The 24,329-nt window shown below is 35.7% G+C and overlaps 1 protein-coding gene across 1 annotated transcript in view; it reads left to right on the top strand.

The window, feature by feature from the left end:
- The window catches only part of LRP1B (LDL receptor related protein 1B), a 1,837,374-nt gene that overhangs the window by 1,356,817 nt on the left and 456,228 nt on the right, over nucleotides 1-24,329 (top strand). The window contains exons 36-37 of the mRNA XM_049097407.1: nucleotides 21,577-21,711; nucleotides 22,302-22,431. Coding sequence (XP_048953364.1) covers nucleotides 21,577-21,711; nucleotides 22,302-22,431 — 265 coding nt within the window. The remainder of the gene's footprint in view (nucleotides 1-21,576; nucleotides 21,712-22,301; nucleotides 22,432-24,329) is intronic.

The following is a 24,329-nucleotide window of genomic DNA, read 5'->3' as shown; positions in this document are numbered from 1 at the left end:
CTCCAGAACTGTGAGTAAATAAATTCCTGGCAAATAAACCATCCAATCTGTTATATTTGTTACAGCAGCCCTAACAAACGAGTACAATATTTAAATATATTATATAACAAATGACTACTAAAGCCATTTGAAATGTCTATTTTTATTAGAGAGGACACTTAGTAATCGTTATAGGAAATTCAGTATCTGGAATTATTTGTTCAAATGGAAAAGTATAAATTTAATCTCATGTAATCCCAGGAAGGTAGATAGAAATGGGAATACCCGTTTCTACACAAAACCTCTGTATTTATCACCCCACACAGAACCTAATCTTTGTCCTTATTTCAGCTTTTAGTGATTTGACTCCATCTGCTTATATTTCATTGTATTTATTCTGTAATTTTTCTACTTATTTTCAGAGCCTGTATTCTGCAGCCAGATATTTCATTAATGAACTGTAAATCTTTACACTCTGTGCTCTTCTGATATCCTTGCTTAGCAAATCCCCAAATCCTTGTATAGCCTACAGTCTTCTTTCTCCATCTCTACGTCTACAGTAGCCATACTTTGTCACTTTAAATCTTCAACCCATCCTATAATCTCATTCTCAGAAGGTACCTTTGCACCTTAGTTTATTAGAGTATTAGGCCAGTCTCACAAACTCAAATGAATACAGGGGCCAGAGAAATTTTCTGTGTGAATAGTTAGGGAGAGAGGGGGACCTTGAGGGGATTGACTGTGGCAGACCATACTACAAATGACCTACCAAGGACAGGTGCTACTTAACTACACATCATTTCTGTGATGCAGTATATTGGCAGACCTGAATTGCCAAGTTTTGGGTTTTGTTTTGTTTTGTGTTGCGTTGTGTTGTTTTTCTAAGAGGAGACTGTAGCAGTATAGAAGATAATAGGGTAGATCAATACAACATTTTATTTGTGCCAGTTTGAACTCTTTGACAAAGGCCAGGAGCATGAGATTACACCCTTCTCTCATCTTTCATTTTCATATGAATATGAAATATTCATATCTTGGCATGTACAAGCTTGATTGGGGAAAGTGTCTCTGAGTATAAAGGTGATGAGACTGATGCGATTGAGTTGGAATGTGTTATAAGGTTGACTGCTGGAGAGGAATTAGGGGAGGAAGTTTGGATAGGATAAGTTTTAGACTGCTGTACAATTCTAAGACATTTTTAGCAAAGCTGAAATACTGTCTGCCTCAGTATTTATGTTATAATCAGTCATCATCTGGGAACCCTGTTGCAAGTAGGGCCTTGTATCAGTGGTGGGTTCGGTCAGTTATGCTCTTCATAGGCAGAGATTTGAGAAGTACATATTCATGACTGCCAAAGAGCACCCCTTTTGCCGCACATATCTGTGTCTACACAGGTTTGAGAAACAACTCTGTAGTTCCTTTAGGCCTCTCTCCTTGTGGGAAAACTTAGAAGAGGGCGGTTAGTAGGACCGATAGACTTTATGGCTGTGGTTAATCTCAGGCCACAATAATCATCTTCCTCATCTTCCATGAATGCTTTTCATTCTCAACTATCATTTTGGCAGGACTAGTAGCTTATCTGTGACCCAAACCTTAATTCCAGAGGGGTCTGAATCCTTGGTAACTCTTCTCAGACTTGGGTTGCTGCATGTGTCCTTGCAGAAAAGTAGGTGGGTCCCAAGTGGACTACTCAGTTCTGTACATATCCTGTCCTGGCCACATTATCCACATTATGTGAAAGCAGCCCTATCTCCTCCTCCTGCTCAGGGTCAGTCATGTATACCAGTATGGTGAGTCCTCTTTTAACCTACTTAGTAGTAGTAATAGATACAAGAAAGTTCAAAGTCTCTTGACAGGAGCCAAAGCTTGTAGTTCAGTGGGACCCTTGCTTATGGCTCTTTGGCAGAAGTGTACCCTCTTTAGAAACCAAAAGCTCTAATCCAATCCCTCCAAACTTGCAGGGAAGAGAAGGACAGAATCTTTTAATGGGTCATTGAGAGTGAATGAAAGTGAGACTCTACTGTTTCATCTTCCAGTCCCTAGAGCCTAAATTGCTCTATTGGTGATTATAGAACCATTTAGAGGTCTCTAATTGAATTAACATACTATAAGGTGATGATGGCACCCTGAGAATGTTGCTTCTCAGCTGATGTTTTATTTGTGTCTTTAAAAGGTTGTTCCAGAATTCTATGGGGCCCCATCTGCTTTTGGGTGGTGTGGTATATAATTTAACCAGTGGATCCCATGCTCATGTGCCCACTCTCACACCTTTTTCACTGTGAACTGGATACTTTGAGCAGACTCTAGATTGTGTAGAATTCATGCCTGTGGATAGGGATTCCTAAGCCTTTGGGTAGTGGTGCTGGCTGCAGGTTGCAGTAAGAAAGGCAAGTCAATACCTAGAATGTGTTCATGAGAATGAACCACTGACACTTCCAGGTTGGAAGGTGCCTGACATAGTTGAATTGTCACCAAGAGATCAGTTGATATGCTTGAAGAATGGTGTCTTATCATGGGCTCACTGTTTGCTATTGCTGGTAAATTGGATGTTCAGAGGGAAAATTAACTAGATTGGTCTTGGTAAGTGGAAATCCATATCATTGAACCTTTATTTCTGCCTCCATGAACTCTTTGTTCATTTACCCAGTCTGAGATGGCTGATGAAGCTTGGCTTACGTTGAAAGACTAAGGCATTTTGGTTATCAATACTTCTTTTGTGGTGGGTGCTTTCTTATAGGAACTAAGATGTGATGCAAAGATCTCTGCATTTTGTGTTCACTCCCATATGTCAATCCACATGCCCTCACTCTAGATCTACTAATCTTTAATGTTCCAATTATTATATTTCCAGTCCCATGTCCATATAGACTGGCCACTGGCCACTGCTTCAGAACTATATACCTGAGTATTTCAGGCTTCTTCTTTCACACAGGTGAATAATTTGGTGTACTACTCACAATTCTGCACATAGGGATGATTTTTTCCCCCTTTCTACTCACTATGAGGCCTACTCTTGAATGCAACTGTAATTCATGTTTATCTTTTACCCATATATTAAGCTAAGTGATCTATAAAACAAACTTAACTTTTTTTTCTCTCTTCTTTTCTTTTCTTTTTTTTTAAGATTTTTTTTTAAAATTTATTTATTCATAATAGTCACACACAGAGAGAGAGAGAGAGAGGCAGAGACACAGGCAGAGGGAGAAGCAGGCTCCATGCACAGGGAGCCCGACGTGGGATTCGATCCCGGGTCTCCAGGATCGCACCCTGGGCCAAAGGCAGGCGCCAAACTGCTGCACCACCCAGGGATCCCACTCTCTTCTTTTCTTGATTGGAGTCTCTACATAGACATGAGGACAACTCATGATGGGCAGTTCCAGATGCATGGCTATTTGGAGCCTCAGGGTCAGGCATTCTCTTTTCTTTCAGGGTCTAGAAACCTATAATATAGAGAGAATTTTCTTAGAGGATTATGTAATTCTCTGGCACAGATGTCATAGTCTTGCTGCAGAATCTTAAGGACTTGTGTTGGGATTCTCCTGTTAAGTTTTTCTATAAGCTCCATACCACATGTTGTTCTGACCACTGATACCCTTCAGGTCTGCTGGATCACAGCCCAAATGACAGGGCTGCTTGCACCACAGCCTAGACCTACTACAGAGCCATTTATTGCTCTGCATCACGCTCAATGTGAATAGTTTTCCATGTCACCAAGGAAATAGGCTACAGTGATAATCTTTGGCGTGGAATGATTATGTTATCTTCTGAATCCAAAGAGGCTTACAAAGTACTGTTCTTATTTTATAGTAGTGATATCAAGATGCAATGATTTGTCTTGAACATTTTCCTTAACTTTGCCATGTTTTTCAGCATTAGACTCATAATGACATCATTAAAATGGCGAGTTGCTGAATCTTTATAGGATTTATCTTTAACCCTTAGGAGCATGTGTGTTTTCCTAATGCTTTCAGCATCCTAGCCACCACTTGTTCATTCTGATGGAGAAGTTTGATGTATTTGATGTAACGAGTTAGTGTAATATTCTCTGGGATGTCTACTGGTCCAGATTTCAGATCTCTTCAGACTATGTTTAAATAGTTTTTTGTTTTGTTTTGTTTTGTTTTTATTTTTGTTTTTGCTTTTTTCCGCTGAGGGTAAGAAAATTAACATAGTCCTGAAGAAAAACTATAAATGAATGTTATCATCTATCAAATATGAATAAAACTCCTTTGATCCTCCTCTTAAATCAAATTGAAAGAAATGCATTTGCCAGATCAATGGCTGTATACTGCGTGGTTGAGGCCTTATTAATCTTCTCTAGTAATATACCTCATCTGGCATAGCAGCTGCAACTAGGGCTATCATTTGGTTAAGACTGTGGTAGGCCATAATCATTTTGCAGGGGCAAGACTGGCAAATTAAGCAGAAGCATAATTGAGACCACTACCTGTCTTTAATGGTGACCATTCAGGTTGGATAGGGAGGGGATAGAGAGTACATATTTTTAGAGATATCCATTTGGCCTTTCCCACTACGATAGCTCTTATTTATTCCAAAGACAATAAACCCAACGTTGAGGTTTGTCAAATTTCCAGGCATATCAATTTTAATTATATACTCTGGGACTAAGAAAATGACTCCTGGGTGGGTCTATGGACTCATTGGGCAACAATGAGTCAGAATTTAGCCAGGACTTCAGTTATTACCTAGCCTGTGTAAGCTTCATCGCAAGGGATCAATGATGATGTATCAATGTCAACTTGGACACTGTGTCTAATAATAAAGATATCTAAGTATTTCCCTTTCTCCAATACCAACTAACTCAAGTGAATGTTTGGAGATCCCTTTGAGGAAAGATCTAGAAGGATCATCATAGTTGTATAATTGCCATAATGTTGCAGGGTTTGGGGGATTTGGCTACTTTTTCAACAGTGGGTTCTGGATATGAAAATTAGTTAGAGTCAGAGATGTGAGCAGAGCATCATGACTTTTAGTGGGACAACCACCCTCTAGCTTCTGCTTCTCCATTGTATTTTTGGGGGTTATAAATGTTAAGTAGCATCCTTCATGGCTTTCAGTCTCCCCAGTCCCCCAATACTGTAATTTCTTGGTGGTGCTGGTGCCCCTCTCGTTACTATATTGCCATCAGCCTTGGGGAAGAGTGTGTCCTCTGAGATGGCTTGGTGGGTTTTCTTTCTTTCAAGAGTCTATTTCTCAATGTCCACTTTCTTTTCTCATGTTCTTTATTTTTTCTCATACTATTTGAAACATCACAAGATGTTTCTGCATGGAGAATAGCATAATGTCTTCATGCCTTAAGAGCTACCTTCACAGAGATTGTGTCCTACTTCCCGACTTCTTGCCAAAGTGTTAAATTCCATCAATACACTAGGAAAGTGCTCCTATGTAAAAGAATCCTTGCTTATTCATCTTATATTCTAACCCCTCTTGACCAAGCACCTTCAAAATCCAATTCCAGGGATACTTCACTGGCTCCTGGTCATCATGCTAACTATTCCTCAGAGTTCCTTTTATGTATGATCTTTTCTTCTTTAAGAGGTTCAGCAATCCCTCCAGCTAGATTGTATTGAGATTTAACTGTAGTTGTCAATCAGAAGAAGTGAGTACAGCTCTGGAGGAAGGAGGTATCTTTTGCCTTGCAGATGAAGTATTTCTGCAACATCTTTTCAACACAAGGAAGTGGTAGCCTTTACTAGGGGAAATTGGACAGCCTTTGCAAACTTTGAGTCCAACAGGATAGTTCAAGGACCAGCACCTTTGGGAATATACACCATTCTCATCCATATTTCAGGGTCCCAGGTTTTAACAACCAGATCTCTGGTTTTAGTATAGCAGACCTGTCTTTTCTGAGCTTTTAAACATCCCTGGAATTCTGTAGATCTAACTATTATAGTTTCTATTTGCTGCTTAGCTGTGTCTACTCTTCCACTGTCACTTTGTAATTTCCCCATATCGACCCTCACATTTAGTTTTAATTGCTTGTGAACAGCTCTCAGTTTTTCATTATCCCTCCTTAGAGTGTCATTACAATGTAGCAGTAACTAGCCAACTTTAATGTCTTTGTAGTCATTGTTTCTTCCATATTTTCCAAATGCATGAGTCATTATCCCTTTAAGGATATTTCTCTTTTAACAAGATGTTTTCTCAGGTCACTTTTCATGAAAATTATAGTACTTGAACATCATGTGCCAAGAACTGTGCATGTGCCGGGCGTCCTCAGGGCCATGTCCTCTTTGTCTATTATGTATAGAGTGAGCCAGACCTATAGCCCCATCTTTTTTTTTTTTTTTTTTTAGTTAAAATTCAATAAGCCAACATATAGCACATTATTAGTTTCAAACTAGTACTCAGCAATTCATCAGTTGCATATGACACCCAGTGCTCATTGCATCACATGCCCTCCTTAATACCCAATACCCAATTACTCCATCCTCCTACGCACCTCCCCCCCAGCAACCCTCAGTTTATTTCCTTTTTTTAAAAATGTTTTAAAATTATTTATGATAGTCACAGAGAGAGAGAGAGAGAGAGAGAGAGAGAGGCAGAGACACAGGCAGAGGGAGAAGCAGGCTCCATGCACCAGGAGCCCAACGTGGGATTCGATCCCGGGTCTCCAGGATCGCGCCCTGGGCCAAAGGCAGGCACCAAACCGCTGCACCACCCAGGGATCCCTGTTTCCTATGGTTAAGAATCTCTCATGGATTTTCTCCTTCTCTGATGACTTCCCATTCAGTTTTCTCTCCCTTTCCCTCTGATCCTCTGTGCTTTTACTTATATTCCACATGTGAGTGAAACCATAGCCATAGCCCCATCTTACCATTTATTTTCTCAGGCTCCTCCTACATCATTTGTACTAGTTTGGATCCTCTGGGAAACAGAGTCAAGACAGGATTAGATACGCAAAACCCTTATTGAAGAACAACTTGTGAGAAAGAATGAGGAGAGTTGTAAGACTACAGTGCAGGTCTGACTTATGCAAAAGATAGAAGGAAAGGGGGTTAGGTAGAAAATGTCTTAGACTGCTGTGGTTTCAGTAAAGTTTCAGGAAGGCTGATGGGGAGCCAAAGTTGCCCATCAGAGGAGTTTCACATGATCCAGGAGTAGGACTACCATAACAACACTGCCTCACACAGTCATTAGCCAAGGGCAGTCTTGACACAGCATGGTGGTAGATCCAGAACACAGCAGCTGGGCCCATTTTTCAGTTACAAAATCTAAAGTTAGAGACCTGACAAGCTCATTTTTAGTACTGAGGGGTTTCCTGTAACATTAGACTTTCAGTGCTAAGACCAGAATACTGGGAAAATTATGATGGTTGGTCATCCTACCTGTGACAGTGTCATCACCACCATCATCATTATCATCATCATCAAATAAAATCCTAAATTCTTAGCACTGAAGCCATTTTTTCATTACAACAAATAAACTAGATGTTTTATGCAAATCAAAACAGGCTTTAAACCTGATTTCTGACTATTCTCTGTCACTCTTTCATGTTCCAATGGACATCATGTTCCCTTATGTAATATTCTCAGAGCTTCTTCAAAGTATAGTTTTCCAAATGGATATAATCTTTCCCTTTCCTAGATTCTCATTACAATCTCTTTTTTTCTCCTGAGAAAATTATGAAATTTACTTGCTAGAAAACTATACAGGCAAGCTGAGATGCTTCATTAAGTCAAGAATACATAGTTATCTCTATATTTACCACAATAAAGCATCTGTGCTATCCCCATTCATGTATCTCTGAGCACATTGCTCTTCTCTTAACAATCTATCTTCAAATTCTCCAAGGGAATCCAATCTTGTTTCCCCCTAACTTTTCTTCCTTCCTTTTTTACTTCTTTATTTCTTTCTTTCTAGATTTCACATATAAGAGAAATTATATAATATTTGTTATTTGTCATCTCTGACCTTTCATTTAACATAATGCCCTCAAGGTCCAATTCATTTTGTTGCAAATGGCAGGATTTCATTTTTTTTTTTATGGCTGAGTCATAGTCCATCATATATAGAAATATAGTATATATTAGTCCATATATCACATCTTTTATATAAAGACTTTAGGATATATAGTATATAATAGTATATATTACATGTTTTTTTTCTCCATTCACCCACTGATGGGCACTTAGGTTATTTCCATTAGCTATTATATATATAGTACTTCAAGGAACATGGGGGTACATATGTCTTTTTTGAGTTAGCCTTTTTGTTTTCTTGGGATAAAAACTCAGAGTGGAATTGCTGTTTTCCATCCTGTTTTCTATAGTGGCTTCCTCATTTGATAGTCACATGGAACAGGATCACAAGCATCCTTGGCCAATAGAGCCAGGTGGTCAAGAGATGTCCTCTGTGCAGCAGACACAAAAATCAGGGCACCATATGTGTGCATAAGCTTCCTTCTAGGAAAGCAGAAAAGGTGGAAGAGAGTACTCCCTCTTGCTCTTCACTAAAAGATCATTTTTAGTAGGCCCTGACAATCCTTGGAAACTGGTAAGAGGCTTTTTCCCCCATGTCAGCTGTAAGCAGATTGCTGAAACATCTCCTGAAAGATGTCAAAAGTCTACCTGGCCATTCAAACACCAGGACATACCTGGGGACATGGAGGGATATTAATGTCATCAATGGGTGGTCCGTAAATTCAACAATCCTATCTTTGGTAGGCTTACAGGGCAACACACATGGCTAAGGAGAGAAATGGTAAATCAGTCTATTTTGCCAATATCTAGTAGGAGACTGAACGATGCTTGAGTGCTGAACAGGAGTCAATGTTTTGCTTGATATATTATAATAAATAAAATCTTTTTAAAAAAGATTTATTTATTTATTCATGAGAGACACAAATAGAGAGAGAGGCAGAGACATAGGGAGCCCAATGTGGGATTTATCCCAGTTCTGGGATCATGCCCTGAGCCAAACGCAGATGCTCAACCATTGAGCTACCCAGGTGTCCCCATAAACAAAGTTTTATGGTGTGCATTGACTCAATCTGAAGTCCAATGGAAGAGGACAGGCCCACTCACTAGACTTCCTGAAGGATTAGAGTTTCCTTTTGTAGATTCATATATTTGTTTATCTACCAGTCTGTCACTGTTTTTCTTTTAAAATCAAAGAGGCTTGGAGTTCAAGGAAATGTAGCAGGAGGAAAGAATATACACAAATCACACACACACACACACACACAAACACATGCATACACAGCATATGTATATAGAAAGAATTGAAAAAAAAAAAGAAAGAATTGTTATATGTCTACTTTGATAATGGAAAACATTTCAAGTTAGCTACTTCAGAACAAGTCTTTGTCCTTGATCTACCCTTCTTAAGATGTTGTATCACAAACTTTCTAAAACTATTTCATTTGTATTCTCGCTGAATGAATATAGCTTGAGGAGTCTTGTCTGTCTTTATCTCTCTGGGATATATTACATTTTTTTTAAATGTCCAGGTATTCCTAATTATTATTTTTTATATTAAATTATATCTCTTAATTTACTTGATAATGTAAGGTGAAATGGGGATCTTTTTTTTTTTTTTTTTAATTTTATCCTAGCCTATCTTTAACCTTTTATCAGCATTAGGATAGTCTAATTCAGGTGAAAAATCACCCTCTTGCCTTTACTCCTTTAAGACTCTATGTTTTTAGCAAACCTGTTGCTAATTCTGCTGAGACCAAGAATATCACTATGTCTATCTAGTATGTACCCTCCAAAGACTGGCTCAAGTAAATACCTTCTTTGTATCAAGGATTTTTCTTTGAGGGGGGTTGGGGGTAATTTTGTATAGTACAGTTCAGGTAAAATTTTGTTGAAATTGTTGGAGTTTCTTAGTTTCTGGCATGGGTAGGATACTGAGAGTATCACTCAAGTTATGTTAAAGATTGGAGATTATTTATATATTTTATTACCATTAAACCTTCTGAATTTGATTAGGAATGACAAAAGGAGAAATTCTTTTCAATCTGTCGGAGCACTTTTTAAGCTTTCACGATGGAAACTTTGAAATATATATAAAAGGGTAGAGACTAGAGTATGATGAACACTCCATGTGTTCCATCACCTGTTTCAATTCATTATCTGTTTGTCTCATCTAATTCAAGGAAATCTAAGACATCATATAATTGCACTATGGAGTGTTGCTAAACAGTATGAGATGAATGCTATATATTTTTGTATATAGCTTGTCAAATGTCTTAATTTTAAATATTTAGGATTTCAAAAAGTGCTCTGATTCTTGAGCTTAAACTTTCTGGAACCATCTTTTGCTCATTTAACTTATAGTTGATATATAATGAAACATTATAAAATGTTACTTACTATAGTTATATCTGGCCACCTGATTTTAATATTTTGCCCTATGAGAGGATATATGGTTTCATAAATTGGACACTCAATGCATATTCTTTTGCTGATCTGATAATGGGCCAAACTATTGCTACCTTTTGAAATTACTTCTTCCTGACAATTACATTTTATCTTAGCATTCTTTGGAGGGTGTAGCTAATACTCTGCTATAACTTTTTTTTTTTTTTTTACCATTTACTTGATTCTATTTGTATTATTATTAATTGTATATCAACGCTTATTAGTTATCAAATACAGAAAGCTGTAGATAGACATAGTGGATCCAAGATGAATAAAAACCAATTTCAGTCTACTGGAAAGGATGGTGCATAAAAAAATGAGCTGTGCAATACTTTGTGTTAAGTATAGTTCTTAGAGATAAGCATGAGTTATTATGAGAGCAGCAAGGTGGACAATGACCTAGTCTGGGATAGTCAAGAAGGCTTCCTGCGGGGGGAATGCATGAATCTTAATGTCTGAATAATGGATTCTTGGGAAAGAGGTTCAGGAAACTGACATGAGAAAAGGCATAGAAGGGAGAAATGATATGATGGATGTGTGTAGAGTGAGTGAGGGTGATTGCAAACAGGGCAGTTTTACTAGAGTCAAGACTGAGGAAGGAAGGTATAATAGACAAAAACCAAAGAAGTACTCCTAGGCTGAATCTTTTCCAAGAAGGAAGCAAGGTACACATCCTGTAACTAAGTAAGTTAGATAGGAGAAAATAGTAGAACTGTTTGATTTACTTTTCCTTGTTTCTCTAAAAATGTATATCATGCATGTGTATATGTATAAGGGATGAAAAAATACATATACATATGTATATATTAAGGATGGATATTTTAATTGTTATACTCAACAAAAATGTTTGGAGGCTACTTTTGATCATAGGTGGCCTTATATGACTTACTAAGGAATCTAAACTTCATCTTCGGGTCATGAGAAACCTAGAAACATGAACAGTGATAAGATCTGGTTTGCAGTTTAGCTAAATTACCTTGATCATTGTAAGAATGAGTTTGAGGAGAATAAAATTATAAGGTAGACCATTTAGGAGGATGTCACAATAACTCAGAAGAAAGATAGTGAGGACCTGAATAAAACCATAGTGCTATAAGCAGACTAAAGAAAAAAAGAAGTAGAAGAAGCAGTTAAAAACATGCAGAACTTAATAATCGATCAAATGTGGGGATAAGGTAAATAGATGCAGAAAGAGTCAAGGATAACTCTCAACTCTTTAGTTTGGGTGATGAATTTTGTCCCTTTCATCAAATGAGAGAGCACAGGTAAAGAAGGAGATTGAGGATAACTCTGATGGGTTTATTTTCTGACATTGAATTTGACTCATACTTGATCATTCATTCAGTGAGCTTTTGTATCTATGCAGCCCAAAGTATTACACTGGCTTCTGTGGAGCTAACTAGGAGGAGAATACATAGCCTTCTTTTAAAATGTACTCCCAATATAGGTCAAGAAACAATTGCAATTCACTAAGGAATGATGGGTAAAGTGTATGGCTACCAAGTACTTACGAGAGGGTGATTGCTTCTCTACAAAGATTGAAGGAGGCTTCTTGGTCAATTTTGTATCTCCTATAATGCATATAGCACTCAATAAAAATTATCAATTTATATATATATTTTTTTCTATTTTTAGCAAGGATTTGTTCATAAAAAGAATCATCATTTCTGAAAGCCCAAGCAGGGCACATTTATAGACTGTTTTATTGTCATGTTGCCTACGATTTAATAGTGACATTAAACTAGAAAATAATTGTATAATAAGATTCTTTTTTTTTTTTAAGATTTTATTTATTTATTCATGAGAGACACAGAGAGCAAGAGAGGCAGAGACACAAGCAGAGGGAGAAGTAGGCTCTATGCAGGGAGCCTGACGCAGGACTTGATTCCGGGTCTCCAGGATCACACCCTGGGCTACAGGTGGTGCTAAACCGCCATGCCACCAGGGCTACCCTATAATAAGATTCTTATATCTTCTTTTCATCTATGATTTAAATGATACACATAAGCATTTAGAACACCAATTGGGGAAAATTTTTATTGATTTCTTAATAGTGTTAATAACAACTTCTTTCTGTTCTGGAGGGAAAAATGTGTATATATTTTGGCCTACCCTTAAGTACAGCAGACACTGACAATTTCAAGTAGAATCAATATCTGTGTAACTTTTCATAGAAAGTTAACTTTGCCTTTCTGAAAATATAAGATGCCACTGTGCTTCCAAATCAATGTTAAATTTTAATATAAAAATTCTTAGATGGTGAATGGAAATATACAGCAAAGTCTAATTATTTTTTATTTTCTACCTTTGTTATTTCCTTGAATGAGATTAACTAAAAATAGATTTTTCTCTTTTTGCAAATAAAATACCGAAATATTTTATCTATAGTTTTAAATTTATAAAAACAATTATATGTTAAACTAAGACCACAATAAAACTTCAAAAGCATATAAAATTACCAAATTGATTAGTTGTTACAGTTTTTATTTTATTATATCATATGCTTTGTGTTTTTAAATTTTAATAGTTGATGCTTTATTATATCATGTACTAGACAAAGACTGATTTATTTAATCCTCACGGCATCTCTATTACTACCTGTTTACATACTGGGAAACTCAATAGGAATTTTAAGTAACTTGTGCTTGTCATAGAGCCATTAAGAAGTCCAGCTGAGATTTTCGATTCAGAGCATGGTACCCAAGCCTTTAGTTATTATGTTACAGTCCTCTCTTCTGTAAACTTCTTAAGGTATTTTTTCATCAGAGGTGATGATGAAAAAAATGTATATATACACGCAAATAAATTTGCTGAGAAAGCCTTTATTTTTAAGTTATACACTCCATCTTTGTCTGATTTACTAATTCAAGGCATAACAAAGAAACCAAACATTAGAGGAATAAGATTTTTGTCTTTCCTTATTCAAAAATAAAAGTGAAATCAGATGGCATTGTTTTCTGAAATGGGTTGATAGTTTCCTGAAGAAATGCCTGTAGGTGTCCCTTGAAGACATATCTATTCAACATGCTGTCTCAATTTTATAGCTTAGCTTTGAAAATCTAAAACAGAATAAATTAAAACAATTTCTCTTTGGAGCTGCAATTGGTCCTCTTCTATCTGAAGCCAATGAGACTGTGACAGCACATTTTAGTTCTCATATGCTACCTGAAAGTCAAAATTAGGAACGCAAGGGCTGTGAGGACTAACTTAATGCATGTGAAAAACAGCACGGTGCAATTGCTTTGAAGAGAAAAAACAGTGAATGCTTAAGAAAATGTGAAAGATTCTTTTTGTTACCCTGAGAGGAAACAGTTCAAAACCTGAAAATGGAATTGCTTTTATAATAAGTGTGTTTAATGCAAATTCCATTCAGACACAAAACCTAGATGGGCATGTATTTCTTATTTGATAAAGGAGTAATTTAAAAGAGAATGTACATTATCTAAGGTTTCATAACATTGTACCTTAAGGGGATTAAGATATCTAAAACCTTTGAAGTCTGCAGATTTTATTTTATTTACTCACAAGGATGGAGTTCTTTAGTGATTTGTTGCTCTAAGAAAATTGCCCATTAGCGTTTGTATTGATTTGCCTTTCTCAAAATGAAAGAAACAAATGTAATTCATTAGCACTTTATTATTGAATCCTTTTAATATGAAATATCGAGAACTTGGGTCCTTATTAACCTGCAAAATGTTTAAAGAAATGCTTTCAAAGTTGGAAAAGAATAGAAAGTAGAACTTAATTTGTATCTGTACCTAGATATCTGATGAATTCAGCACAGGCTGTCATCATAGTTTTTGCTCCCAAATCTACTTGAAATGCTCTTATTGTCCATCCTATTGTTGTGAAAATGACTGCATTTATTAAATTAGTTCTTTATCCCGACTAGGTTTCTGTCAACTATATTGATCATTTCTCCAAATGCTAATCCAAGTGCTACCCAGTCTTCAAGGATCAGTGAAAGCCTCACTTCTTCCCTGAGGTTTTTTTCTGATGACCTTGATGCACCTTGCTTTCCTCTTGATTTCTGTAGCACTCACAGTCTGCTCCTGTGGTTTCAACTGGTGTGCCATGACACTGAGTGTGTCAAAAATGGGGTGTTCCTGGAAAGTAACAGGCATGCTAGTAGTAGCAGACCTTTCTTTTTTTTATTGTAAAACTACTGCTTAAACAAGAAAAGATTTTGACTGAAAATACCAGTGTTTTTTATTTATTACTTTTTAATTATTTACTTGTAAAGAATATATTTACTATATTAAGTACACACTAAACTAGAAATTCTTAAAAGATGAGGAAAAATAAGCAAAAGTCACTATTTTAACATTTTCTTACACTATCTTGATTTGTTTGGTATTTAGCCTTGCCCTATACAGTGTGTATAGCTAACTCTAATGTCATTTAATGTATAATGTATGATTTGAGAAGTTAAAAAACATGTGTATCTCAGGGGCACCTGAGTGGCTCATTCAGTTAAGTATTGGCCTTCAGCTCAGGCCATGACACTGAGATTCTGGAATCAAGCCCCACATCAGTCTCTCTGCTCAGTGGAGTCTGCTTCTCTCTCTTCCTCTGTGCATGCTCTCTCTCCCATTCTCAGTCTTTCTCTCAAATAAATAAATAAATAAATAAATAAATAAATAAATAATCTTTTTTTTAACACATATATATCTTATCTTATTCTAAACGTTACTGTATGTACTTTCAAAAATGTGGGAATGGCAGTAAAATAAACAAGATGTGAGGGAATGAGTCCTAAGGAAAAAAAGAAAAAAAAATAACATTAAGCTAGACATAAACTGTATGCTGTAAAATTCTGTATTTTTGCTGAAATTGGCAGCAAATACAATTTTGGTATTTCTAATAATCAGTACAAAGATAGGAATGCTGTCAATTTCAGGGCTCATAATGTCTGTATAATCTAAAAGAAAAGAATAAAGCAAATAGTACATACATACATTCATGGGGCAGAGGACATATCACACATAGTTCAATAAAAAGTCAGTTTATTGAGAATGGAGAAGAATCCACATAAAGTCATTTCCTTGAGCTGCCTTTTGATTTAGCTTGATTCAGGCATAGATTGAAGAACAGTGATTCTTACAAGATCTGGGGCCAATGGCATATCAAAGATGCAGGTAGGCCAGGTCCAAGGACCTGGAGGGTTTCCTGCAGGACCATCCAAGGTGGGAATCAAACATGAGCCAGTTGGAAGTGAAAGCAGAGTTTATTGAAGATATAGAGAGAGCAGATACAGATGAGCTGAGTGTCAGGGAGACTCATAAAGAAAAGGAGGGAGTCCCCTCTTTGCTTGGGATCTGGGGTTTTGACTAGTGATTAGGGATCCAGGAACTGGTGAGAACAAGGACAGGGTCCAAGTGTCTTTCATAAATCACTCATTCCCTGAAGCCAGAAGTCTTGGTGTCAAGTGTCAAGGTGCTTGGAGTCAGTGGTCTTGGAGAACATCTAACATGGCCCTGCCCAGTCACTCTTTAGATGTTATCTATTGTGCTGGAAGACTCCAAACATTGCATTGTCTCCATCCCTTACAAGGAAGTAGTATGCTATTTGCATTACAAGGCATGTGTAGAATGGGATGGGGGTGCAGAATAGAAGCTGGAGCAAAGGAAAAAAGAGAAAAAAAAAAAAAAACAGCTTTTTTTTTTAAAGGGGTCCCTTCATTTTCCCTGTCTCATCGGAAGCAACTGAACAAATTTTAAAATACACACACACACACACACACATATATATATATATATATATATATATATATATATATATATATATTCTTTTTTTTTCCCCCCAATTTAAAGATTCCCAACTGGAGATAAAAAAAAAATCCCAAATGTGGTATTCTGGAAATGGTGTCAGGCTCTTCTCCTATTTTCTCTGAAAATCCCTTGAGTAGTGAGCTATTAATAACAATGAAATGGTAGTGGGGGTGGGATAGCATTTTACAGTAGCAATCTCCTTCAGAAAATCTTGGATCCTATTAAATAACAAATGTTTTTCTTGTTATCTGTACTTTTGATGAGTTAGCCAATAATTCTCAACCAGCACACTACCCCAGACTAAGCAATTTAAAATCTCTGAGGTGAGGGATCCCCGGGTGGTGCAGCGGTTTGGCGCCTGCCTTTGGCCCGGGGTGTGATCCTGGAGACCCGGGATCGAATCCCACGTCGGGCTCCCAGTGCATGGAGCCTGCTTCTCCCTCTGCCTGTGTCTCTGCCTCTCTCTCTCTCTCTCTGTGTGACTATCATAAATAAATAAAAATTTATTAAAAAAATAAATAAATAAAATAAAATCTCTGAGGTGAGCCTGTACCTTCAATACTTTTTTTTTTTTTTTTTTTTTTAACTTCTCTAAGCAATTCTAATGGGCAGCCATTTGAGGACTATTGAATTTAAATTGTGTAAAGGCACACCTGTTGCTGAGGTTGGGGACAATAGGTATAGAGAGTTTCTTTTTGGACACTGAGTAATCTGAAAGGGAATGGAATGATAAATTGAGATGGGAGGAAAAGGTGTGGAAGACGAAGTGTGAGGCCAGGATTGTCACTGAAAAACCAGCTCTTGTGGCTATGACCAGAGCATTTTTTAGTATACGGTATCTAATGTTAAGTTTGAAGTTTTTTTATCTCCCAATCCCGTGCTTCCATAAATTCTGTTGTACTATTTGTATTTTATATGTGGGTGGGATTCTAGGAAGTGGATCAGGGAAAAGGACTGAATCCAGTATTTGAGTTGAAATGACTGACACAGACCAGAAACAAAATACAGCATTGAGATGTATGATGATTAGAAAATGTACAAGTGTTATGAGAAAGTCTCTTCTTCCCAAAAATTACAAAGTGATTTCTGAAAGAACAAAAAATAGGGTTTGGGTTAGAGGTAACCATTATGTGTGTCAAAGTTTTAGAATGGAATGTTTGGAGGCCATTATCTTAACTAAACAAGAGAATTAATGAATTGCATGCCTTAAGGCAGCCTTTGTAAATGGAGAAACAGATTCCCGGACCTACCTATTAAGGTAGGTTTATTTTTAATTTAATTCCAGAAGTGAACTCCATGACTACAAGGACTGTCCATCATGTTCACCATAACTCTTAAGCCTATAATAATGTTTAGCACATACTAAATATTCTATGAGTGCCTGTTAAATAAAGTTAAAAAAATCATATTTTGGGATAAGTATCAGAACACAGTTATGATAGTCTTCCCTTTCTATATTTATATGTATTTCTGTTTGTATTTTTGTAGTTTGTTATAAACTTTCAGCCTGATTTTATTCCTAATTAAAACATTCTTGACATAATTTATGTTTATTTGCAGATATTCCCAGATATCAGAAAAAATATTGGTGCTTTTTGTTTTTTTTTTGAAAACATATTCCTATATATTAGTGAACCTAATCCATTTAAGAGTGTCTAGGTATGAAGTATGTATGTGAAAGAATTGCTAAGAAAGGGATTTGGATATGAATGACTATTTTTTTTATTTATTTATTTATTTATTTATTTATTTATTTATTTATTTATTTTGAATGACTATTTTAATTCTTCTGTTTTTTGGTCCTCCTTACTGCATCACCACATGATTTATTTGCTCACTAATCTCCCAAATATACCTAGTAGAAATATTACAAGGAAACTTCTCAGTTCCTCAGTGCTTTGACTTAATGGATTTGACCACTTAGAGGTACCTTCAGCATTACAAATTAATCTATTATACAAAAAAAAAAGAATACTCATGAAGTGTCTACTGCACATGTGACCACATTGGTAAAAGTTGGGTCAGTTGCAATCCCTCCATATGAATTATCTGACAGTCTGTTTCTTTCTCTTTTCTTGAAGATTTTATTCATTTATTTACACAGAGTGAACAAGAGTGGGATAGGGGCACAGGGAGAGGGAGAAAAGATTCTAAGTGCACTCCAGCTGAGCAGAGCCTAATGTTTGCTGGACTCCAGGACTCTGATACAAGAGCTGAAATCAAGAATTGGACACTAGCTAACTAAACCATTCGGGCACCATTCTCACAGTCTGTTTCTAAGAAGAAATGCAGAGCCCCAATTTCAGCTCCATATAACAAAAGTTTATGCAAGATGTAGTGGTATAGAAAGAATGTTTCCTGGTTATATGGAATAGGATTTTGCAGGCTGGCAGAGCTATAATACAGTAGCACAAAACTAAGTTTCTCATACAAAATAGGGTATTTTTTCCTAAAAATTGTGAAGATTATCAATGTTTTCTTTGAACTCTTACAAAATTATTTGCCTGTACTACTTATGCTGCTCATAGTACACGATTGTGAATTGTTAGTCACTTTTTTTCATATGCATACCTTCTCCTTATTGAGCTTATAAAGCTTCTCATGGCAAAAGCTGTGTCTTCCCTGTACCTCTTTCCAGCCAGTCTTTGGATAGGATAGCATAACACATTCATTCATTTATTTACCAGATGTTTATTTTGAGCTTACTGTGTGTCAGGCATTATCATTCCAGGTGCCAGGGATAAAGCAGTGAACAAAATAAAGTTCCAACCCTCACAGAGATTACATTTCCAAGAGATAAGACAGACAGACACTGAAGAAACAAGCCAACACATACATAATGGGTTCAACAGTAATAAATGTTATGGACAAAAATAGGTTTGGTAAGGGGTGAAGAGCATGGCAAGGAAATAATTTTTTATAGAGTGGTCAGGGAAAGTTTTAATAAGAAGGGATGATATTTGAGGTAAGATGGAGGTGTGCAAGTACCTGAGGAAAGAGTTTCCAAACAGAAAGAGTAATGTAAAGAACCTTAGACTGTTAGTGTTTGGTTTGTGTTAGGAAGAGGAAGGTCCGTTACCAAAGATGATGAGTGGGGGGAAGGACGTCAGGTAAGAGAGGGTTGAAGAATATGGGTAGATCATGAAGTTCATGGGAAGGAATTTCAATTTTACCTTGGATGAGATGACAAATGATTAGAGAGTTTGAGTGGAGAGGAGAGAAATGATCTTGTTTACTTTCTAACAATGGTCCCTAAATAGAGAAACGACTGGGGAGGAAAGGGGAATATGGAGGCAGAAGTGAAGCTGGGCAATAAGTTAGAAGACTATTTGCAATATAATTGATCTTGGACAATGCCAGGGTTAGAAGCGCTGACCTCTGTGCAGTATAAAAATCTGCATATAACTTTTGACTCTCCCAGAACTTAACTACTAATAGCCGAACTGACTAGAAGCTTTAGCGATAACATAAACGGTTGATTAACCCATATTTTGTATGTATATTCTAGATATTAAGTACTGTATTCTTACAATAAAGCAAGCTAGGAAAAGAAAATATTATGAAGAAAATCATACGAGAAATACACTCGCAGTACTTTGCTGAGTTTATTTACACTGCAAGTTTATGTCATCTGCTTACAAGATAAATCATCAGTGACATATCAATATTGTTCAATATATTTATTGAAAAAATATGTGTATAAGTGGACTTGCATAGTTCACATTCAGGATGTTCAAGGGTCCACTGTACTTTAGGCAAGAGTTAATAGTAGTTTGGATACCACTGTAAGTAGCAGAAAATGTGAGAGGTAGTTGGATGATGGATATGATTTGAAGGAAGAATAAAAAAAGCCAACAATACTCGGTAATAGAGTGAATACAAGAGTATTTGGGTGATGGATTAGATGTGAAGTTTGAGAAAAAGTAATCAAGGATAATAAGAAGTTTTTAGCTCACGAAACAAAAGTTGGAGATGCCATCCACCATATATCATCATGGCATGTGGAATTGTTATGTGGAAGACTGCAAGAGAAGAATGTTTCAGGTAGAAATCCAGAATTTGTCTTTTGTATATGTAGATTGCCTTCTCTCCATACAAGTGGAGAATCAAAGTAGGTAGTTAGATATATGGTAGTTAGATATTTGCAAAAGAGGTTTGGATTTGGCATAATGCTTAGTATTGATGCAAAAATAATACTTTTTGTTGTTCATCGATTCAATCTTTCAAAATGAAACATGTTAACTAATACTTTTAGAGAATTGGAAAAATCAAGCAGGTTCTTGCTTTCCAGATATATATTTGAAAATGGTATCTATTCTGCTTCAAACAATTATATATTTGACTTACCATTCTTGCGAACAAGGGGGTTTTGGAATCTTTTTCCAATTGGGCAAAAGAATTTAGACTATATTTTATTTGAAATGGAATCTCAAAACTTACTGATAAATGGCTTTATTATACTAATTGCTTTTTCTTTATTTCCATAGTCTGTCACTGTGCCAGAGGGAAATTATATTGGCCTTAAAGGATTTGTTCTTCAAATGGCCACGTAGGTCACAACACGAAAACTTACTTAGTTGGTGGCAAATTTATTATTTAATGATTTGTCCCCAGTGTCTTTCTGGTGGCTATATTTAAAATCATTGGTCTATAATTGCTACCCTTTTATGCATATGCATGCACATATAATATATTTCATTTATAATCTTTAGACACATTTTTCATTCAAATATTCAAAAAGCACTGTTATTTAAAGACTCTACAATAGCATAGAGCCATTTTTCAAGTATTCTTAAGCCCATTTGTACAATGAGAGTTTGAAAAATAATGTAAGGAGTTTGTAGTTGACATTTGGGAAACTAGTACCTCAGAAGGAATAATTGGATGCTAGGGCATTTTTAAAGCTTTATACATTTTGAATGACCTTATGCTTAAAACACTCTCAATATAGTTGAAATACCCTTATGTTTCTTTCCATTCTCTCTACTTTGAGACTTTGTTGATTATCTCCAATAGTATCATTTTTTTTTACTTAGAGAACTCAGACACAGATATAGGTGTGAAGAGAAAAACCGTGGCCCAAAATAGCATGGTTTGATATCAAGGTTGCAAAATAATGTGAGATAAGTATTTATTGAATTAAAATGAGTAGGGAAATGAAGAAAAAATAATCAAGGATGTGATAGGTCATTTCCATGTATATTTCAAAAGTACTTTTCAAAAGCCGTTTGACTAGGTTCTTTCATGTTGTTTTAACATCTTTCTTGCTATTTGTGTTAATAAATTGTCCTGAAGAATATTTATAGCCTGGTATACCCAGAATGATAACCCCCCAAATACTAATGCAATGTAATCCTAATGCATATGTTGATACCTTTTATAGTGTATGTGTGTGTTTTTTTGTTTTTTGTTTTTTTTTCTTTCTGTCTTACCCATAGAAAATGATACCATCTACTGGACAGACATGGGCTTCAATAAAATTAGCCGAGCTAAAAGAGATCAGACTTGGAAAGAAGATATCATTACCAATGGCTTGGGAAGAGTGGAGGGGATAGCTATTGACTGGATTGCTGGTATAATCCATGGCTTTTTCTGTTCTTGTTCCTCACCTATTTTGTTAGGGTCTCAATCTCCTTCATAAAAATTCTGTTTCCAACTCATAACATTTTTTTTTTTTTTTTTTTTTTTTTTTACTTCTAGCCAAAGGGATAAATAGTCTCTTTTGCTCTTGGCTTCATTCTTTCTAATGCTTTTGAGCCTTTAGACAAATGTTTTTATGCAAAAGTAGAGTATGTAGTGTTAACTATGCCCAAATCTCCCGGGAACTGTGAGGCAGGTAAACAAAAGTGTTAGAAGTTCTCTTTTGCCTGGAGTCAGTAGAAAGTTAAAATAGATCCCTTCTTTAGGTGAGAGAAGTTTCAACTTATTTTTAGCATATAAGTGTATCACTATATGGTTTAAACTACAGATATGCGAGATTAGGAAGTATTTGCATATTAGTTTATTTACAGATTTCTGGTTAGAAAATGTACACATTAAGAAATATAGGAAGTAAATGATTTCTTGATTTTATGTGAATGTTCAGAAAGTTAATTTTAGCCATAACAAATTAATAATTTTCTTTCTTACAACCATGTTATAAACATATCTGTATTTCTCCTAGGTAACATATATTGGACAGATCATGGTTTCAACTTAATTGAAGTTGCAAGACTCAATGGTTCTTTCCGTTATGTAATTATTTCCCAAGGCCTGGATCAACCAAGATCTATTGCTTTGCACCCAGAGAAAGGGTAATTTTAAGCTTTACATATATCTTGAGGGTTTTTTTTTTATATCTTGAGTTTTAGTGAGTTTTCTTAAGTTTCATTTAAAAAAATGATGTCCATATTAATATTTATTTTCAGGTTATAATGTTTGAAATGAAATTCAATATTTTACCTAAGCAAAAAAAAAAAAAAAGTTTATTTTAACTCTGTGATGTATATTTCAGAACACATTTGATGGGGTCATATTTATTATGCAGTTCTTTAATGTATGTGTAAATCCAAGTAAGTATACCAAAATGTTTCTAGGTTCTTAATTTGAATTCTGCCCTACAACTGTTTACAAAGTGGATACTCACTTATTTGCTGAATGATTGGTATCCAACCTCTTCTTCAATATTTCTAAGGCTTCAGTTTCCATTTATAAATCTATGATTGCCAAAACATGTTCATCCCAACCTCTGTATTTTTTGTTTTCCCTTGAGTTCCAGATAAATATGTCTACCTACCTTTTTGACATCTCCATTTTTCCATTTGGATGTTTCATAGGCACTCTAACTGTGCATATCTAAAATTGAAATGAATTCAATCTGCCATCAAGTTCTGTTAATATTTCCTTTCTAAATATTACCAATCTACCACTCTCCATCTTTGCAACTTCCACTCTAATTAAATCTGTTATCTTACACATACAACACTGCAATAATTTCCCAGTTCCTCTCCTAACATCATTAAGGGCTACAGTGATTCTTTTTTTCTTTTATTATAATTCTTGCTTAGGTCTTTTCAAGGGATCCATCCCCATTGACTTTTGTGTAAAGCCCAAAATTTCTGTTGTGATACTTTTTTTTTTAAGATTTTATTCATTTATTTATTTTACAGAGAGAGTGAGTGGGTGAGGGGAGGAGCAGAGGGAGAGGGACAAGCAGACTCTGCGCTGAATGTAAGTTCCATGTGGGGCTCAATGAGGGGCTTGACCTCATGACCCTGAGATCACAAACTGAGACAAAATTAACAGCCTGATGCTCAACCAACTGATTCACCCAGGCTCCTCTATTGTGATTTTTTTTTTTTTTTTTTTTTTGTGATCTTTCTTAATCAGGTCTTATGCAAATGTTCAGTCTCAAACTCCTACTGTTGTTTCTTTGGTATCTCAGTCAAACTTTCTTGGACTACATAGTTTTAAAAATATTTTCAGATATTTCTTACTCTTTTCTTATTCTTTTCTATTCCCATCCTTTGAAAAACCTCTTTCCTTTATTGGCAGTGCTTTCCTTACGACTTTTACTTTGCTAAATTTTATTTATCCTTCTCTGGCTTTGTAAACAGATTAGATTGTTCTATTCTATGACACCAAAGTACCTAGTACTTTCATTTTTTATAAATTCCATGCACTAGTATTTGCTTATTTGCTTATATTTATTTGCTTAGTAGCTCTGTATTTTCACTGGACTGAATGATGTCTCCATTCTTCATTGTTCTATGAGGAGAATAGACATGTGTGTTTGGTTCATTTCTCTATTTCCAGGTCTTAGTACATTGGCTGGTAAAGAATAAGTTGTTGACTGATAACTGCTTTTCTCTTAGTCAATAATTTAGAAATAGTCTTACTATAAAACTTTATATAACTTGCCACCATTGTTTTTCTTTCATTGCTAGTATAATTTGGCTTCAGAGTTTTTTGCTTGTTTGTTTTTAAAAGGTGGAGATTTTTATGTTGATTGAACTCCTTTTCATTTTGGAGAGGTAGAAAAGTGAACCCTGTGTATGTATTAGATACACAGTGTAAAAACATCGATTTAGAATGAAGGCAATCTATGTAAAACATCAAATCAACTATCATGAAACTTTGCAAACTTTCTAATTTGTTGTAGCTTTTCTAATATCATCATTTGCTTCAGTTTCTTGACAAATGCTATAAAATT

Source organism: Canis lupus, chromosome 19 (genome assembly GCF_003254725.2).
Source record: "Canis lupus dingo isolate Sandy chromosome 19, ASM325472v2, whole genome shotgun sequence".
Lineage (NCBI taxonomy): Eukaryota > Metazoa > Chordata > Mammalia > Carnivora > Canidae > Canis > Canis lupus.
Note: the sequence above shows the minus strand (reverse complement) of the source record. Positions and strands in the feature narration are given on the sequence as shown.